Below are 19,110 nucleotides of genomic sequence, written 5' to 3' on the forward strand. Positions count from 1 at the left end.
TGGCCAGGGAACAAAAAAGCAGGACATGGTGCAACAGCAGCCTCACACCAATGTTCCCCAGCAACTGGTGCACACAGGCTTACTGCCTCGAATACTAGAGATAGCACACAGCCATCAGGGCTAGTAGCCATTGATACTCTTCTCCTCCTGGAATTTATCCAATCCCCCTTTAAAGCCATCCCCTTTAGAGGCCATCACTTACATTTTGTGGTAGTGATTTTTATAATTTAACTATGCACTGTGTGAAGACGTACTTAATTTTATTTGTCCTGAATCTTGTTCTTAAAGGCACAATTACAGTTGGAAAGTTGGCAGTCCAGGCAGTGATCTAAAAAAGGTGCTCTAACCTATAGGATATGTCTGGTGGAGAATTAATCAAGCATGACATTTGGATCCAGACATAGGCCTGGTTGAGATAACACGCTAAACCATGCAGCTTAACCAGGAAATAAGGAAATGCATTAAGGCTAATGCATCCCCTTAACCATTTTGTGGTTCAGCCTCATGGTTTAGCGTGTTGTCTGAACCAGGCCAGAGTCATGCTTATAGCAGACTCTTGAAGTCAGTGGGGCAAGTTAGACATAGCTAAATGAAATTCCATTCATTTAATGGGTCTGTTCTAAGCATAACTCTCAATCCAAATCCATTTGTGGAACAAGGAATTCATGGGTTTATTTTGTTTGGGCCCTGGCCTAATGAGAATCTATATATGAAGGTGTAAAAGAGAAAGGTGTTGTGCAAAAAAACCATATTCGACTAACAAACTTTAAGAGTATTCTGAATTTACCAAACCTAGAATAAGTAGTAGGCAGGACTTTTAAGCCTTTCCCTGGTGAAAACAGAAATAACTCCTGCCTGTATTTCAGGCTTGGTATGTTGAACAGAAGGTCATACCTTCTAGGCCCTACTTCTGATCCTTTAGCAGCAGTTTGGTGTCTATAGAATTAGGAAGATGATCTTTTCCAAGTACTATCACCTAGGTTCTTTCTTATTTCAATGCAAACAAGGAAAAACTATGTTGTCCCCATTTTAAAATGTACTGGTTTTATTTAATTACCCCCCGCCTGTATCTTTCTTTGTACAGAATTCTGTATTGGTCTGTGATTGTAATAAATCATTCATTCAGGACAGCAGGATAATCAATGCTTTTTTCCTCAAAAGCAAGAGTGGCTCTCTCATGTGATAGGAAGTATCACATGATTTTCATTCATACATTCATTCCAACCAATTTCCTCATTAATCTGTGAGTGAAGTTCTTCTTCTTTTTAAAAATCCACATTTTACCCCTGCTGGTTTATTTAATTTTATTTCTTGGCCTGCCCTAGTTACAGGAGTGCATAATTTGCACGAGGACAAATCACTAGCTGCTGTCCTGTTAAAATGGTATCTCCCAGAGATTTAAGGATTAAATTTTAATTGAGAACACTCTGGGATATATTCACATTGGCCTTGAATGATGTCTGCTTTGTTGAGAACCATATGCCAGTTGCCTGGATTTTTCTGGGTTTTGCCCCCTTTTTGGATGTCCTTTTTTTTAAAAAAAAATCTTTAAAATATCTTCAGGGAAATCCTGATATCCCAGGTGCACCTGAAATCTCATGTCACATGAAACTTCTGGGATGACATGTCTGACATCTCTTGATACATCAGACCTCTCATCCCAGAAGTTTTGTGAGATACAAAACTTCTGGGAGAGGGAGGGAAGGTGCTGCTTGCTTGCTGGCTTCTCTACCTCTTCCAGAAACCACTGAGTGACACGTCTTCCTAGCACTCCAACCTGCTGCCTCCTGAGTTGGTGCAGGAGACAGTGCTAGGCAGACACATCACTCGGTGGCTTTCCCACCTCTCCCGGAAGTCCCCGGACTCACGAGCCTTCCAGGATTAACTGACTGACACGAAACATCAGAAACCTCATCCCAGAAGTCTTGTGAGAAGAAGAGGCACGAAAGCTAGGGAGCAGCAGCTGTGTCTTCACTTTGTTTTGGCTGGGCATGCCACAGCTGTTGGGATGCAGTGTTCCTCTTTGCCTCACTGGTACAGTGACCAGCTTCTGCTGCTGCCGCTGCTCCCACCCACCACAACTTGCATCCCAGCTCTGCAGCTGTGCTGGGATGCAAGTGCAGGTGGGACTTGCATCCCACCTGCACCTGCAACAGTAACAGCAGCCAGATGGGCTGCCCATCCAGTCATCACCCACCAGCATCTCCAGCAGGGACACACAGCTGAGCCCAGTCTTGGCTCTACTAAAGGACTTGCCTGTGCTCCAGCTGCCACCTGTCTCCTGTCGCTCATATGCGCTGGGGCTGATGAAAAGAGAGGACCTGTTGCCCTTTCCCTCTTTGCTGCCTTTTCACTCACCTCCCTCATCAGGAGCCTCACAAGGTGCCAGAGAAGGAGATGAAAGTGCATCCCATAACTCCATGCTGGATTTACTCCCAGGTAAAGAAACTGGCATAGGGAGGGGGTTGCAAAGTGCAAGTTTGACACAAAGCTGCACTGCCCCAGATGGACCCAGGCACGTGCTGCTGGTCCTCCTGGGAAGACTGTTCTGTGGCTTCTCCTGGCTTCAGCGATTACTCACAAGGAGCTGCGCCCATCGGGGCCAGGGTGGGGAGTTTCAGTGATCAGCCATGAGTCAAAGCGTTCTGTTAAATAGTTTATTGCTTTAGAGTTTTATTGCCAATTACGCAACCAAAAATCTCTGGCCAAGAATGCAGGAGGGGAGTGCTGCTGTTTAAGAGAACCACAGGCCTTTACATAGAGTCCAATAGTTCTAGCCAGAGACAAGTTCTGAAGTGTTAGTCTACTGGTCCGGGTCGAAGAACCAAACAGAGGGTGCTGGTGTCAAGGAGCCAAGACCATGTGAAAGTCAAGTCCAGTCCTATATCAAGAGCCAAGTCAGTCATCCAAAATGCCAGGGATAAACATTCAAGGAATGTCAATCAAGCTGGTCCAGGTCAGGAATCCAAAGTCACGGTCAAGAGGCAAGGCATGGGGACACAGTAGCAACCAGAGGAACGAAAGGTGTTTGCTACACCGGACCAGCGGTCAGTTTTTCCCTTTTCAAGCCCTGCCAGCATGACCCCACCCAGATCCCAGCTGTGCCTCATTCCTCCACCCCTTGACCCAACCCCCTGCTACAGCTCGGCATCTTTTCTCTGCCTGTTCTGCAGGCACATACTTCGTCTGACCACCTGCATCTGTTCTGCCATTTTCCTACATCTCCTTTCGTGGAGGCTGGGTGGTCGAACCACCTCCGTCTCTGACTCAGCCTCAGGAGAGACAGGCAGAGGAAGAGACTGACTGGCCTATGGCTCCTCCACGGGACCTGCATCCTCCTCCATTGCATGACTCCCTTCCAGCTGTGCACCGGTCTCTGGTCTGGCTGTGTGGGAGGAAACACCCTCTACCTCTTGTAAGTTTGCCTCCTCCTCATCTGAGGAGGCTTCCTCAGGTGCAACCCTAACAGGGAGAGAGATCAGGGCCGGGGGGGGGGGGAGAGATCAGGGCCGGGGGAGGGATCGGGGAAGTTTTTCTTTTAAAAAAACTGTACGGTTTTCTGCTGCCCCTTGGGAAAAGAAAAATGGTGGGCGTGATGGCTCTCTACTAGAGTCACCTTGCCTGACATCAAAATGAGGGCGGGATCTCGTGTTATTTACAATACAAGATCACCCCTCCTCACACCCAGATTTCACAGTAGGTCTAGCAAAGGCCACCATTCCTCACACAGATCCCATTTTCTCTCTCTCACACACACACACCCATTGCTTTATTCTTAAGAGGTGTTCCTGAGCTCTGTCATTCCCTTCCCTGGTTGTTCTCTTCTTTTCCCTTCATCCAAAGACAGTTCTGTGTCTTGTGTCACCTTAAAAACAGAGTTACAACACAATCCTAAATCCCTCTTAGTTGAAGCATACAATAATACAGTATGCACAAATTTCACCATAAAATTTCATTTCCTCACCACCACCACCACCATGACCACACACATATACATCAAGCTAATCTCCCAAACCGCATATTTGGCAAGGCATGGTTGAAGTTATTTTTGAAACAGCTTCTTAATAGCTGTCTTCACCTCTTTGTTTTTGAGGCTGTATATAATGGGATTTAACATGGGGGTTAGGATGCTATATTGTATTGACACGAGCTTGTCCAGTGTCTCTGAATACCCAGATGCTGGTCGCATGTACCTAATGAATGCTGTCCCACAAAACAAGAGGACCACAGTGAGATGGGAAGCACAGGTAGAGAATGCTTTCTGCCTTCCTTCTGTGGAGCTTATCTTGAGAATGGTGCTAATGATGCCAACATAGGAAGCTACAATCAGAAGGAGGGAGGCAAATCCTAATCCCATGCTGAAGGTGAGTATCACCATTTCATTGGCAAAGGTGCTTGTGCAAGACATCTGCAATAGCAAAGGTAACTCACAGCTGAAATGGTTAATGTTGCTTGGACCACAGAAGTGCAAGCCAGTTAAAAAGAGAGTGTTAACAAGAGAATCCAAGAAGCCTGATATCCATGCACCCACCACCATTTGGATGCAGACTTGGTGGCTAATAATGGTGCTATATCTCAGTGGGTTGCATATGGCAGCGTAACGGTCATAAGCCATTGCTGAGAGTAAGAAGATTTCAGTTCCAACCATGAAAATAAAGAAAAAGATCTGTGCAATGCAGCCATTGAGAGAAATGGTCTTCTTCGTAACTAGAAGGTTTTCAAGCATCTTGGGTACGGTTACAGATGAATAGCAGATGTCAAGGAAAGATAAGTTAGTAAGGAAGAAATACATTGGGGTGTGTAACTGAGGATCAGCCCTTATTACTAACATGATCAGCATATTCCCTACCAGGGTTATTAAGTAGATAGGTAGGAAAATGAGGAATAGGAAAACCTGGAGAGTTGCATCATCAGAAAGTCCCAAAAGAAAAAACTCAACCACAGTTGTCTGGTTTTCCATCTTGCAATTCTCAACAGACTTGTGACCTAAGAGTAAATGTACCAAAAATATGACCATGAATTAATAAATTTAGGAGGAATCATGATAAACAGATAAACAACACAATTAGTACAGGACATATGTTGCTGAGAGTGAATACACTTTCATGTTCTTTGTAGCTTTTCGTTTGTTCTGAATCACAAATGGTGCTAATGATGCCAACACATCTCTAATTTGCATTCATAACGTTTCATGAAAACTAGCTGGTTCAGGAGAAAATACTGGTAGTTTATGGATTACAACTTGGGCTGTCCTATAATCCTGGGGCGTGTCTAGATGGGGCGATATGCTGGGGATCAACCCGGGATTGTCCCTGTGCATCCACATGATGCACAGGGGATCCTGGGATCAGGGAGGGAAGATCCCTCCCTTTCCCCAGGATATTGCCCTGCACTTTTGTCGCAGTTTTACCCTCAGTCCTGGGAAGATACCGAGAGTGTGGGGCATGTGGGCAGCTCTCCCGGTGTGTCCCACCTCCACGAGGAGCCGGGCATGGGGCATGGAGCTCCTCAGGAGCTCTGTGCCCATCAGGGGTGGGGTGGGGGGAGCAGGAGGGTTTTTTTGTTTTGTTTTTAAAATACCTTTTTCGCTGGAGCGCTCCTGCGCTCATTTTCAATACAAACAAAAAACAAAATGGCAGGCATGATGGCCTCTTCCTCCTGGGACGTCTCACACCACATGTAAACTGAGGGAGAGGATCTTGTGATCAGCATATCATGAGATCCTCCTCCTCCACTCCCGTGGTGTAAACATTCCCCTGGATAACTATTTTGTTTCTGGATGTAACACATCTCTGTAAATGGTGTTATATTAGCATACACTACTACTTTATAACAGTATTGAAGTACACTGACAATTGTTGGGGCCCATGACACATTCCATATATGGTTTTCAAATTGCTTTCATAGTATTATATCCTGCTTGATGGAGATCTGGCTATTGTCATGCAAGGTTTCCAATAACACATTTGCCTTCTGCCTTCTGAAATCTGTAGCCATTACATTAATTTCTGGCCATATGTAGGTGTCATCACTCAGGCAGGCGGGCACTCAGATAACACTCTAAAGATGCTGTGTACATATGGTGATGTGTAGAACTCCCTGCAGTGTAGATCGAGTCACAGTTATCCTTCAGATTTCTCCAGATTTTTTTAGTGCAGCTTGCAGCTTAAGTATTAACCAAAATGGATAATAAAAATGAGCATTTAAGGATGAAATAAATTTAGAAATGCATACATTGAGAGAAAATAAAATGCTGTATAGATTTTTTTTTTAAAAAAATAAATTCTTAGATTAAATAGGATGGAACAGATTTATGAATGAACAGAATGCAGAATGAACTTGGGTTGATCAAGCTGGGCTTTTCTTTTACGTAATTAAATCCAAACAATAATTTCAATGACACCACTAGTACTAATGATGTCTAGAAAATTGGGAAAACATCCCTGAACATGATGGAATCTGCATGTTGGTCTTGTAAATCACATTGAAAATCCACTATAATTCCTCCCAAGGAGAAATCCATCTTGATTATTCCATCTTGAACAGGTCAACTGAAAGTCCAGTAAGTTGAAGTTGAGTGGGCCAAAAGTCAAGGTTTTAATGGCTATTTTGTTCTGATTATGTTATTAATGCTTTTAATATTTTCAGTGTTTTTTGTATTTTATTGTTGTAAGCCATCTTCTGAGGGCTTCTTCCCAAAGAGCAGTCAAGAACTGTTCTAAATAAACAAATGAATGAATAAGTGTGTAGAAACAGATAACAAAACAATGCTGTATTGATAACATATAAGAACAAATCCTCTCTCATAATATAGGAATCTCTTTCTCTTCAACCCCCTTTCATATTTAGACACACTTATATTTTTATAAATAATTGGACAGACCAAAAAAATCCCCTTACTTACTTCATGTCTCTCCTTTCCTTTGAGGTCAGCAATCTACCCAAAGTACGGGCTTCTTCTGTAATATGATATATTTTCAGAATGAATGACAATACCAAGATAAAGAGGTTCTGCATTTGAAAAACCTGTGAGAAGAGTTAGGGAAGATGTGATTTTACCATGCTACATTCATACTGAGAACATCTTCAAAGCAACAAGCAATTCACAAAGGTACAGCCTTCCAAATAAAGCAAGATTAAGTAATCTCTGGATGGGAATTCATTTCCCTGAGGACTGATTATTTAAACATTTGAGAATACAGTTATTTGGAAAAAGTCTAAATGCTTTTTTTTAAAAAACAAAACAAAACAAACATTTTCTTAGTTCATTGCATAAAAAGAATTTCACTACATAGCTAGCTCATCTCATTATTAAAAGGCTGTAACCTGGCAACAGTGGTATGATGTTTGTAGTGTGTGTATGAATGTGCTTAAATTAATTATTAAAACTTCTAATCAATGAACCCCATCATTCTTGGATACAAAATTGCTTACATAAAAAGTCATTGCCTTATTTCGGGGGAAGGGTGAGAAAGCACCTTGAAAAACACCACCAACAAATAATGTTTTATCTATTTATTTAGAATAATTCATGTGCGTGTTGTTTTACACAGTACCACAAGCAAAAGAAGATTACCTCTCTCTTGAAGATCTTAGAAAATATTTGATGCTGTATGTAAAAGATTGGATATAAAAATAAATAAATAAATTTTTAAACACTGTACACTACAGGTAACTGAGGAATTTAGTGAGTCAGTTGCTTGGGAAAATGGGTAGGAAGTTGCTGTTGCACTATTTCCTGCTTTTGGGTCCCTGATCGACAGGTGGTTGGCCAGGGTGAACAGAGTGTGGCACTAGATGGACACTTGGTCTGATCAGCATTGCTCTTTTTAAGTTCTTATGTTCTCACTTTGCCTTCTTTATTTTATTTATTCAACAAACCACCCATCCTGTGTGTAGGCAGTCATTCCAGGTTTTATTGCACCCCTATACCATTTCGACACAAAGCTTGCAGGCCTACTGAAAATAATTGATATTTCTCCTACTTGGGGTATTTTTTTTTTTAAAAAAAATACATTTTATGGAGCACTCCAATAAGGGGAAGTGGAAGAAGTATCCATGGTGGAAGGACCACCATTCCCTTAGCCCTGCTGAGCTCATGCTACCAGAGCATAATGTGTATGTCAGAGTTCTTTTGTCCATTCTTCTTTCTTCAGGGCTGGCGGCAATCTGCCCTCACCAGCATTCATGTGCTGCCTCCAGGAAAGCAGGAAATTTTGGATACCGGGTATCCGAAAGGTCCACAGCAGACCCTAATGTAACCCCAGAATGCCCAGTTCCCTTTACACATGATTCATCAGGCCCTCTATCTAAAAACTGTTTTGACCAAGACTGTAAAAAGGCCAAGGAAATATTAATGGACTCTTATAACAAATATAGGGAGAACCCTTCAACTATTACTAGGCAAATTATGCTACAAACCAAAAGGGATTACAAAACCCTTCTGATGAAGAAGAAATGAGTGGCAATAGCTCAGACCTGGAAACAATTGATTAAGGCCACCCAATCCAAAGACACGTCAGTATTTTGGTGAATTACTGTCGGTTATCCGGATCCAGGCCCTTCACAGTTAACCTGTTGTGTCCCCTAGATGGCCTGGGAGATGCTCTCATCTATAGGATACTAGCTGATACACCCAGCATTACTCAGCCCCCCTAGGATATACCATATTTCTCCGATTCTAAGATGCCATTGATTGTAAGACGCACACTAATTTCAGTACCACCAACAGAAAAAAAGCTTTGATTCTAAGAAATAATAAATGCACCCATGATTCTAAGATGCACCCCATTTTTAGAGATGTTTATATGGGGGGAAAAGTGAGTCTTAGAATCGAAGAAATATGGTACATTTGCAAGGTAATCATCTTAAAGTAGTAGGCCAGTGCTAGGCCTGTGAGTTAACTTTTAAAGAAATTAAATTTGTATTTATTTATTTTTACTTTTCTCACCCTCACAAGAACCTGCAATGTAACTTTAAAACAAATTAAATTTGTTTCTCTCTCTCTCTCTCTCTCTCTCTCTCTCTCTCTCTCTCTCTCACACACACACACACACACACACACACACACACACACACACCTGACACGTGCGGGTGTCAGGGGTGCTGCCATGATTTTCCTGTCCACACAGAAAATAAAAAACAAAACACAACTTCCTGCATGCCTTTCGCCATGGACTAACTTGCCCAATGGAAGTCCTGCCACTGAGGCTCACAGGAAGTGAAGTCTGGCTGGGCCAGTCCACACTGTGATGTGCAATCGGTGTCCGTAGGTAGGCTGTGAGGGAGCCAGCTGGCTGACTGACTGACTGATGGTTAGCTCAGTCATTGCTGTAAGTGACAGCCCTGAAGCTGTGTCCTCCTCTTCTACTGCTCCTGATAGTGCCTAGTGACTAAGGCAGCCAATGTAAAAGCCTGCCTATACCATTAAAACAGAAGAGTGAGTGGAGGAATGACTGACAGCTGAGGCTAGAATGGAATGGAGGGCAGTGTGAGTGGCAGTTGGAGAAAGTCAGTTAGAAGGAGAATCAAGTCAGTGAGAGGTCAGGAAAGTGGGGGCTGAGTTAGGACTGAGAGATAGTGACGTGGTTTGCACATAGTGACCTGTTTTGCTAACCCAAGCTTTATTTAAAATCAGCCACTCTAAATGTCAGTACTACGCCTCCCAGCATGCCTTCAGCAGCCCACAGGTGCTCACGTCCTCTCAAAGACGCTTCCCTCCTCTCATTGCCAATGCTGCTCTTCAATAGAGTGTCGAGGAAGAGCATCGCCAAGAGGGGAGGTAAGCAGCTATCAGTGGATTCACCCAGCTCTGGCCAAGTCTTGCTGGGACTGCCTTCTCACCCATCAAGTGCTCCATCAGGAGCCTGTACTGAAGTGCTGGAGCTGGCCTGGGCACTTGGCCCCCTTCATTGGGCCTGTTTCTGGGCATGTGCAGAGTGACTCCCTTTCCTCCCTGTCTCCTTCTTAAGAGTGAAGGCTGCACATGCACTTCCCCTAGACTCTGAGAAAACAGCAGTATCAGGATAGGGTGCCTTTGAGCATGTTCATTGTTCAGCCTCTCAAAGTCGCACTGTTGTATCTAGTAATGATTTTAAAATCATGCTCGCCAGGTGGGAGGAGGCACTGTAAATGCAGCCCGTTTATGTGGATTGTTTCCTTTTATGTGGAATTGAGTTGACTAATTGAGACGGAACTTAGGTGTTTGGGTTTATTTATTTTATTTATTTATTACATATTTATACTGCCCAACAGCTGAGGCCGTATTGACCGTTAACAATTAAAACCATTGTTATACGAACATCAAAATCTAAAACTTTAAACATTTTAAAATGTCATATAAAAGCAGAATAAGCTTGTCTAAAAAGGGAAAGCTTGTCTAAAAAGATATGTTTTCAGGAGGTTTTTGAAGGATGTTACATTTTTCGCCTCCCAAACTGCACGAAGGTGGCTTTTCCAGAGGGTGGGTGCCACTACAGAGAAGGTCTGCTGCCAAGGTACTTCGTGAAGACATTGCATTCATTTCTGAACTGCCAGCAGGACCTCCTATGATGATCATAGATGTTGTCTGGGCATATATAAGGGAAGGTGGTCTGCTAGGCATCCTGGTCCCAATTTGTTTAGGGCTTTATAGGATAATAGTATAACCTTGTACATGGCTCGGTAGCTAATAGGCAGCCAGTTCAGTTCTTTTAACACAGGTTTTACATGGGCAGAACCAGGTGTCCCAATGAGCACCTTAGCTGCTGCATTCTTCCCAAGCTGCAGCTTCTAAACCACACACAATGATAGCCCCACATACAGCATGTTACAGTAGTCTAATTGTGAGGTTGCCAGTGCATGAATGACCATGGCTAGGTTATCCCTATCCAGGAATGGGCATAGCTGGCATACCAATCAAAGTTGATAATGGGCACTCCGGGCCACCGAGGCCGCTTGGGTCTCTAGTAACAAAGATGGATCTAGGAGCATCCCCCAAACTTTAACTTGATGAGATTGTATCTTTAACTGTTGTAGAGAAAAGGGAATTTCAGCAGGTGTCAGCTGTATGCATGCAGCACCTGGTGAAATTTCCCCTTCATCACAACAGTTAAAGCTGCAGGAGCCCTGCCCTCTTTAGTATCTGGTCACTCCAGTTTACCTCCTGCAGAGTTAACTGTGGTGATAAAGAGGGAATTTCACCAGGTGCTGCAGGCATACAGATGACACCTGCTGAAATTCTCTTTTTAATACAATGGTTAAAGATACAGAAGCCCTGGCCTTCTTTTCATATAGTCACCCTAACATTGAGTCACCCTAAGTTATATAATGTGTTAATTATTTTTAATTTTCCTTTTAGACTTACAATGTTATATTAGTCATTGGAATTAAAAATGTTTATCACAATTATTTTCTGCATTCTTAAAAGATTCCTTAAACCTATTTTGCTTCTCTGAAACAATAAAATCAGTGAACAAAGGTGGGAAATGGGTTTTTGAAATACGTTTCCCCATGTGAAAAAAGGATACCTTGTAACCATTTCCATTCTTTAACATAAGACAGACATTTTGCAATATTAATGATCAATAAATACTGGAACCTCATTCCATTTATTTAGAGTATACATATTAAAATTAATGGGACTTAAGTTATTCATGAACTACATAATTCCCATTCATTTCAATGGCTCTATTCTGATTCAGTCCGGCTCCAACATTTTGTTTATTGACAAATAACATTTTGATTAGTGGTTATGCTGTCAGGATAACAGGGAAGGCCATGTATACTGTCCTAAGTGCCTTAAAGGAAAGACAAAATAAAAATGTCATAAACAAATAAATAATGCTGTAAAGAATCAAATGAATAAATTGCACCACTCCAGGTTTTTGAGGTGTTGACAATTTCAGATCTGGGTTTCAAAATTAAACCAATTTCAGGCAACTTTAGGTTGCCTGGATGTAAATCCCATTGCCATGTAAATTATTGTACTTACTTTCTCACACACTGGCAGACAGAAATGTATTATTATTATTATTATTATTATTATTATTATTATTATTATTATTTATTTATTTATATAGCACCATCAATGTACATGGTGCTGTATAGATTATACACAGTAAATAGCAAAACCCTGCCGCATAGGCTTACAATCTAATAAAGTTGCAGTAAACAATAAGGAGGGAAGAGAATGCAAACAGGCACAGGGAAGTGTAAACAGGCACCGGGTAGGGTGAAGCTAACAGTATAGAGTCAGAACAAACTCAATATTTAAAAGCTATAGGGAAAAGAAAAGTTTTTAGCTGAGTTTTAAAAGCTGTGATTGAGTTGGTAGTTCTCAAGTGTTCTGGAAGAGCGTTCCAGGCGTAAGGGGCAGCAGAAGAAAAAGGACGAAGCCGAGTAAGGGAAGTGGAGGTCCTTGGGCAGGCGAGAAGCATGGCATCAGAGGTACATACAGAAAAGCAGAACCAGATATTTTTATTGTTTGCCAGAATCTTATTTTTAATTAAATGTCACTGTGACATTGTTTGTAATTGGTTTCTAGTGTAATCGTTGCTCACATTGATTCTTGGTTATCAAGTATCAATTATTTAGAAAGTTCACAGGATGAATTTTCTAAATATTTTTAAAAAGACATGATAAAACACATTTACACTTTGATTTTAAATATTGTTTCTGCAGATATGTTTTTTTTAGAGCAGCTTTAATATTCTTGTTTCTGAAGGTGTAGATCAAAGGATTTAACATGGGGGTGACAATGCTGTAAAGCACAGAGATGAGTCTGTCTTTTTCCAATGAGTAGGTTGATATCGGCCGAACATAGGTGAAGATGGCACTCCCATAATACAAGAGGACAATAGTCAGGTGTGAAGTGCAGGTGGAGAATGCCTTGAATCTCCCTTCATTGGAGTGTATCTTCAAGATAGTGGAGATGATGTAGACGTAAGAGAGGACTATGCAGACAAAGGGTGTCCATCCTATGAAGACCCCAACAACAAGCAGAATGATCTCATTAACTGAGGTGTCTCCACAGGAAAGCTTCAGGAGGGGAGGGATATCACAAAAGAAATAATTGAGCTGATTGGCCCCACAAAATGGCAGGTGGAAAGTAAGGTAGGTGTGCAGAGCTGAGTTGAGAAAACCACTTGCCCAGGAGGCACAGGCTAACTGGAGACAACGTGCTTTTTTCATGATGACTGCATAGTTCAAAGGATGGCAGATAGCAACAAAGCGGTCATAGGCCATGGCAGCTAGAAGGATGCACTCTGTGCCCACAAATGAGACAAAGAAATAGAGCTGAATTACACAGCTAGCGTATGTGATGCTCTTCCTGTCAGAGAGGAGGTGCACCAGCATCTGAGGTACATTGGTGGTTGTATAACAGATATCCAGAAAAGAGAGGTTCCCTAGAAAGAAGTACATGGGTGTGCGAAGCTGAGGGTCCAGGAAGGCAACAGTAATGATAGAGATATTCCCCACCAGAGTACAGATGTATGTGACAAGGAAGATAAAAAAGACCAGCAGCTGCAACTCCTGAAGACTGGAGAAGCCCAAGATAAGGAATTCATAAAGAGCTGTTTCATTGGGCATTGTTTTAGGGCTCATGCACTGTTCTGCCTGGAAAATGGAGAAGAATGGATAAATGTTACATTTCAACAAGTCAAAACCATGTTCACTGGTTGATCATAAAGCATGTGCCGGCACAGACCTTTCGCAGCACAATGGAAGACAAAGTAGAAGTCTCTGAAATGAGCAATATCTGGAATATTCTCAGCATTACATGTCTGAGAAATGCAGACCAGGACCACACAGCTTTTGAACCACCAAAGTGCAGTACTCATTTAGCGTTTGGCTGCCACTTCCTTCAATCCTTAGTTTTAGTCTAACTTTCCTATATACAAAATACCAGCGCCTTATTCAGCCATTACAATTAATGTGCAGTGATGCAGCTAGGTACTTTTAATGGTTATATAGGGACCCCCTTTAGATTGCTATATGAATTACTTCTGTTGTGAAGCACACACCGAACATTTCTCTCATCCCTGCCAATTCCATGCCTCAACTGCTTCTACATTTATGAGAGTTTTTCAGCTCGTCCAAGGAAAGTTTGGGATAGAGCAGTTCAGGGCATGAACACTTGATGAGGTCTTCACTCTAACAGGAATATTGGACTGTGTTAGCTTTATCCTTCTTTTTATGCATTACCTACCATTTAGCAAGTGTAGATCTCCCAAATCTCCTTACTCTTTCTATCACAAATAACTGCACTACAGTTTGCACAGAATCCTAGGATCAGATTATTAAACAAAAGCAAAAGCATGAGAAATTAAAAATTAAAACACTCATTACCCAAATTAGACATAGCAGAATTTAGGCCTGTTAATAAATATAACTCCAGTGTATTTTTCTGTGTTTGCTGGTGCACAATCAGAAGGAGTCAACTCTACTATTCTGTGATTCTATGATTCTATGAAATGTTAAGCAGATGTTATGCAGATTACGGAAAGAGCTGCAATGATTCTTATGAAGTGGCTGGAGTTGCTTCTATGCCCTAACAGGTACCTGCCTGACAATTTACAGTGCATTTATATGCCTGCATACATGAACACATGGAGCATAAGCCTTGCATATATGATCCTATAGTTTTAGTGGGGAAATCTACCCCAATCAATACTCATAATAAGATACAATCCCTGCAAATCCCCCCCGCCAGCAAATGTGGATATACAGAGATGAGCAGAATTTCACTGATTTTGTAGGGAATCCACATACCCACACTTTGTTAAAGACAAAATGCCATAATTCTTATTAGTGATAATGTAAAGGCTCAAGAAGCAAGCACACAACACCCTGGGCCAGATCCTCTTCTAGTGAAACTTGTAGTTCAAATTGGTATTTTGAGTAGATCATCACTGTCATTTAAAGTGAATGGAACCACAATCATTCCTGATTTAAATGAATACTCCAATTAACAAAGCTCTTAGGAAAGTTTACCAGAAAATGACTGCATTGATTAATAACTGTCCAATTATTATAATATTATAGTTCCATACTCACAGTTATTTAAAATATCAAAGGGAAATTAGACCACCTCAAGCAGCAAATACAACTGGTTAATTACTCCCAGCATCAGACACTTATTCCACTATATCCCAGATACTCACATACACACGCATATATATTTGTTTCATACACACATGGGACTTATTCCTCAATTAGTTTCTGCTAAAATGTTGCCAGGCAGCCTATAGTGTCCTTAATCACAAGTCAAGACTGTAGCCTTCTGGGGGCTCTCTAGACATACGGATAAAGATGTATGATTGAATGGAGAATTGAACATACGATCAATGGAGATTAGGGTTAAAATGCTTTAATTAAATAAATAATGTTGAACTCAGGTTTATTTGCATGCAAAAGTCTGAACTAAAAAGCTTGAGCCTGTTTTGCCTAAATAAATAAATAAATTTCTCTTCTCCCCACAACCCCCTTTCTTACCATTGCCAGTGTATTTCATACAAGTCCACCAGACCCCATTTTACAAGACTTTTATCCAGGAGGTTATTCTTTTCTTTATTTTCCAAGGACTTATGCTCAACGTTAGGGTGACCATATGAAAAGAAGGACAGGATTTCTGTATCTTTAACAGTTGTAGAGAAAAGGGGATTTCAGCAGGTGTCATTTGTATGCATTCACCACCTGTTGAAATTCCTTCTTCATCACAGCAGTTAAAGTTTCAGGAGCCCTGCCTAGCATGACCAGATATTATTATTTATTTATTTATTTATATAGCACCATCAATGTACATGGTGCTGTACAGAGTAAAACAGTAAATAGCAAGACCCTGCCGCATAGGCTTACATTCTAATAAAATCATAATAAAACAAGAAGGAGGGGAAGAGAATGCAAACAGGCACAGGGTAGGGTAAACAGGCACTGGGTAGGGTAAAACTAACAGTATAAAGTCAGAACAAAATCAAGTTTTAAAAGCTTTAGGAAAAAGAAAAGTTTTTAGCTGAGCTTTAAAAGCTGTGGTTGAACTTGTAGTTCTCAAATGTTCTGGAAGAGCGTTCCAGGCATAAGGGGCAGCAGAAGAAAATGGACGAAGCCGAGCAAGGGAAGTAGAGACCCTTGAGCAGGCGAGAAACATGGCATCAGAGGAGCGAAGAGCACGAGCGGGGCAATAGTGTGAGATGAGAGAGGAGAGAGGAGCTTTAGCCATTGTGAAGAAGAGGGAATTTCACCAGGTGCTGCATGCATACAAAGGACACCTGCTGAAATCCCCTTTTCTACTCCACTATTAAAGATACAAGAGCCCTGTCCTCCTTTTCATATGGTCACCCTGATGGTATGTGTCATGGGCCCCAACAGTTGTCAGTACACTTCAATAGCACTATAAAGTAGGGGTGTGATCCGCTCCGATTAGGAGCCTAGAAGCAGTAGCGGATTGGCCTGCTCCGCCTTACCCAGAGGCGGAGTAGGAGCGGACCGCGGACCCCCTAGAAGCAAGGCGAAGAGAAGCGGCCATTTTTCGGAGCTCCTAGTTCAGGCGGAGCGCTCCGGTCGCCATCTTGAAAACATTTCGCCATAGGATTGCATTGCGGCAAATAATCGCGCATAACTAGGTTGTTTTTGAAGCTATCGTTCTAGAAATTCTTGTGCTTAGAGAGTCGTGGATGGGGGTCATTTTGAGACCACTCTCACCTCTCTGCGTTGTCTGGGTCGCGTGCTATATTTTTGTGAAAATCGGGTCAACCGCGCGGCTCAAACGGCGTTTTCGGCTTTTCGCCCATAGGATTGCATTGAGGAAAAGAATCGGGGATAACTGGGAGGGGGTTAAGCTATCATTCTGAAAATTCTTGTGCACAGAGAGTCGTGGATGGGGGTCATTTTGAGACTACTCTCAACTTTCTGCATCGTACGGGTCGCGCGCTAGAAGTTTTTAAAAAATCGGTGGGAAAAATACCTTTTTCAAAGGGCTGAGGGGCAGAGTCAGCTCCCGGTCATGATGATCCCAAAGTTGGAGGAGGGCATAGGCAAAACGGGTAACTTGGGATTCTGGGAAACTTCTCTTTCTTCATCTGAACAGGCTTTTCCCCGTGTTTTTTAACACAGTAGCTCCACCAAATGCACAAACACAACCTGAAATCATATCCTAAGCCAAGAATAAGAGATAGAAACACAGCACTGCTCCCCACCCTAACCTTGGTGAACAACTGAATAGATGTGGTGCAAGGGGATGAGCTCCCCTAGGGCATCTCATCGTGGATGTGCCCCCACTCTCTCCTGCACTGGAAGGCCATTAGAGCCTTCCAAAGAGAGTAAAACGGTGGAGCAATGCCTATCATGAGTTGAAGTGAATGCTCACTTTTCAGTGGTGGAGCAATGCCTGTTATGAGTTGAAGTGAGCGTTTTACTTCTTCTCAGAGCTGTTGGTGGCTGTCTTGAACTGGCAGCTACTTCCCCCTCCCCCGGGCACGTCCCCCTATTGCTGGTAAAAGACAGATATAGCCTTTTTTAAAAAAAATCTTCTTGCTGTTTATTGAGCAACACTGCTGCTTTTAATTCCACCCCTCCTTTGTTTATTTATTGATTTATTCCATTTTATATGCATTACTGGCTTATCCTTGGCTCACTTCCTTATGCCCCCAGAAATGCCAGCTGCATGCCTGCCTGCCTTCCCTCCCTCCTCCCCTGCCCACCTCGCAGGGATGTTGTGTGTGGGGTGCCCGATTTTCAAAAATTCGCCAAAAATCAGGGGATGATGGGATTGCTTTGAAACTTGGCGTGCGTGTGTATATCCCCATGAGGTGTCATGGTGCCAAACATGAGGTTTCTAACTTGAACAGAAAAAAAGTTGTATAATTTTTTAGCTTTCAATGCAAGCCTATGGGGGGGGAAACGGAGCCCCGGATCCGGATCCGGAGCTCCGGGCGGAGCGGAGCGGAAGTGGGCGGAGCGGGGGCGGGGCGGAGCGGCCCGATCCGGAAAATGGCGGATCTGCAAGTGAACACCCCTACTATAAAGCACACCCCTACTATAAAGCAATAGTGTGGCTCCTGCCTTTTTATATACCACTTTCACACCGCTTTCATAATGGAATATCCTTCATGGTGTGGATGAGCCCACTGTTTTTATGCTATTTTTCTGTTATGTAAATGCTGTTTGGACTTCATATGGTAAGACTTGTAAGTGGTTAATTCTGTTGGGAGTGGGAGTGAGTGAATGGAATGCTGGATACATGACATGGGGTTGCACTAGATGGGGTTGCACTACCCCAAAACGACCAAGTATGTAGTCTGGAGTCTTCTTGGACTCTGAGCTAACTAGGGAAGCCCAAGCGGCTGCAATTCTACCTGCTTAGGCTGGTATGCTTTCTGTTCCCACCTCTTGCCTCAGGTATCCATGCACTAATCACATCCAGGCTGGACTACTGTCTACATTTGGGTTTGGAAATTTCAGCTGGTGCAGAATGTGGCCTCCCAATTATTGGTGGGGGCAAGGTGATTTGACCACATAATGCCTATACTGTGCCATCGGCATTGGTTACCTGTGTGCTTCCATTTCAAAATGCTGTTTTTGGCCTTTAAAGCCTTAACAGTTTTGGACCAAGTTACTTGAAGGATCGCCTTCTCCCATATCGGCCTGCCCACACTTTAAGATCAGAAAGAGAGGCCTTTCTCATTTGCCCACCAGTGAGAGAAATTAGGTGGGTGTCTATATGGGAGAGGGCCTTCTCAGCAGTGGCCCCACACCTCTGAAAAAAACTCCCATCAGAGTTTTTTTGTCATGCACCATCCTTGCAGGCTTTTAAGAAGGCCTTAAAAATATTTTATTCTTCCATGGCCTTCTCATAATGTACTGTTTTGCTGCTATTGCCCTTGTTGCTCTTGATGGTTTTATTGTTCGCTTTTATTGTTTTAACTGTTATTTTACTGTGTATGTTTTTATTGCTTTTAATGTTTTAAACTGTTCTTATGCATTATTGTTGTAAGCCGCCTTGGGAGGGCTTCTGTCTTGAAAGGAAGCTAAGAAACAACAACAACAACAACCTTGTCTAAACTGGATACTGCAATTGTTAGCTGACTTCTTGTACCCATGATAAGTAAATGGAGCCTCTGTGTATATCCCTAA

General features: G+C 42.4%; 2 protein-coding genes across 2 annotated transcripts; both read right to left on the reverse strand.

Moving 5' to 3' along the window:
• Positions 1 to 4,042: 4,042 nt before the first annotated feature.
• Positions 4,043 to 4,960, reverse strand: LOC134406078 (olfactory receptor 5A2-like). The gene has a single exon (XM_063137327.1). It carries the CDS (start codon positions 4,958 to 4,960, stop codon positions 4,043 to 4,045), a length of 918 nt encoding a protein of 305 aa, XP_062993397.1.
• Positions 4,961 to 12,594: 7,634 nt separating this feature from the next.
• On the reverse strand, positions 12,595 to 13,584 carry LOC134406743 (olfactory receptor 5V1-like). Its single transcript, XM_063138275.1, has one exon. The coding sequence runs from the start codon at positions 13,582 to 13,584 to the stop codon at positions 12,595 to 12,597; it is 990 nt and encodes a 329-aa protein (XP_062994345.1).
• Positions 13,585 to 19,110: the final 5,526 nt, after the last annotated feature.

The sequence above is a fragment of the Elgaria multicarinata genome, chromosome 11 (genome assembly GCF_023053635.1).
Source record: "Elgaria multicarinata webbii isolate HBS135686 ecotype San Diego chromosome 11, rElgMul1.1.pri, whole genome shotgun sequence".
NCBI lineage: Eukaryota > Metazoa > Chordata > Lepidosauria > Squamata > Anguidae > Elgaria > Elgaria multicarinata.

Excerpts from the sequence above, each read along its gene's own strand:
- LOC134406743 (XM_063138275.1), bottom strand. The coding sequence starts at position 13,584 with ATGAGCCCTAAAACAATGCCCAATGAAACAGCTCTTTATGAATTCCTT.
- LOC134406078 (XM_063137327.1), bottom strand. The coding sequence starts at position 4,960 with ATGGAAAACCAGACAACTGTGGTTGAGTTTTTTCTTTTGGGACTTTCT.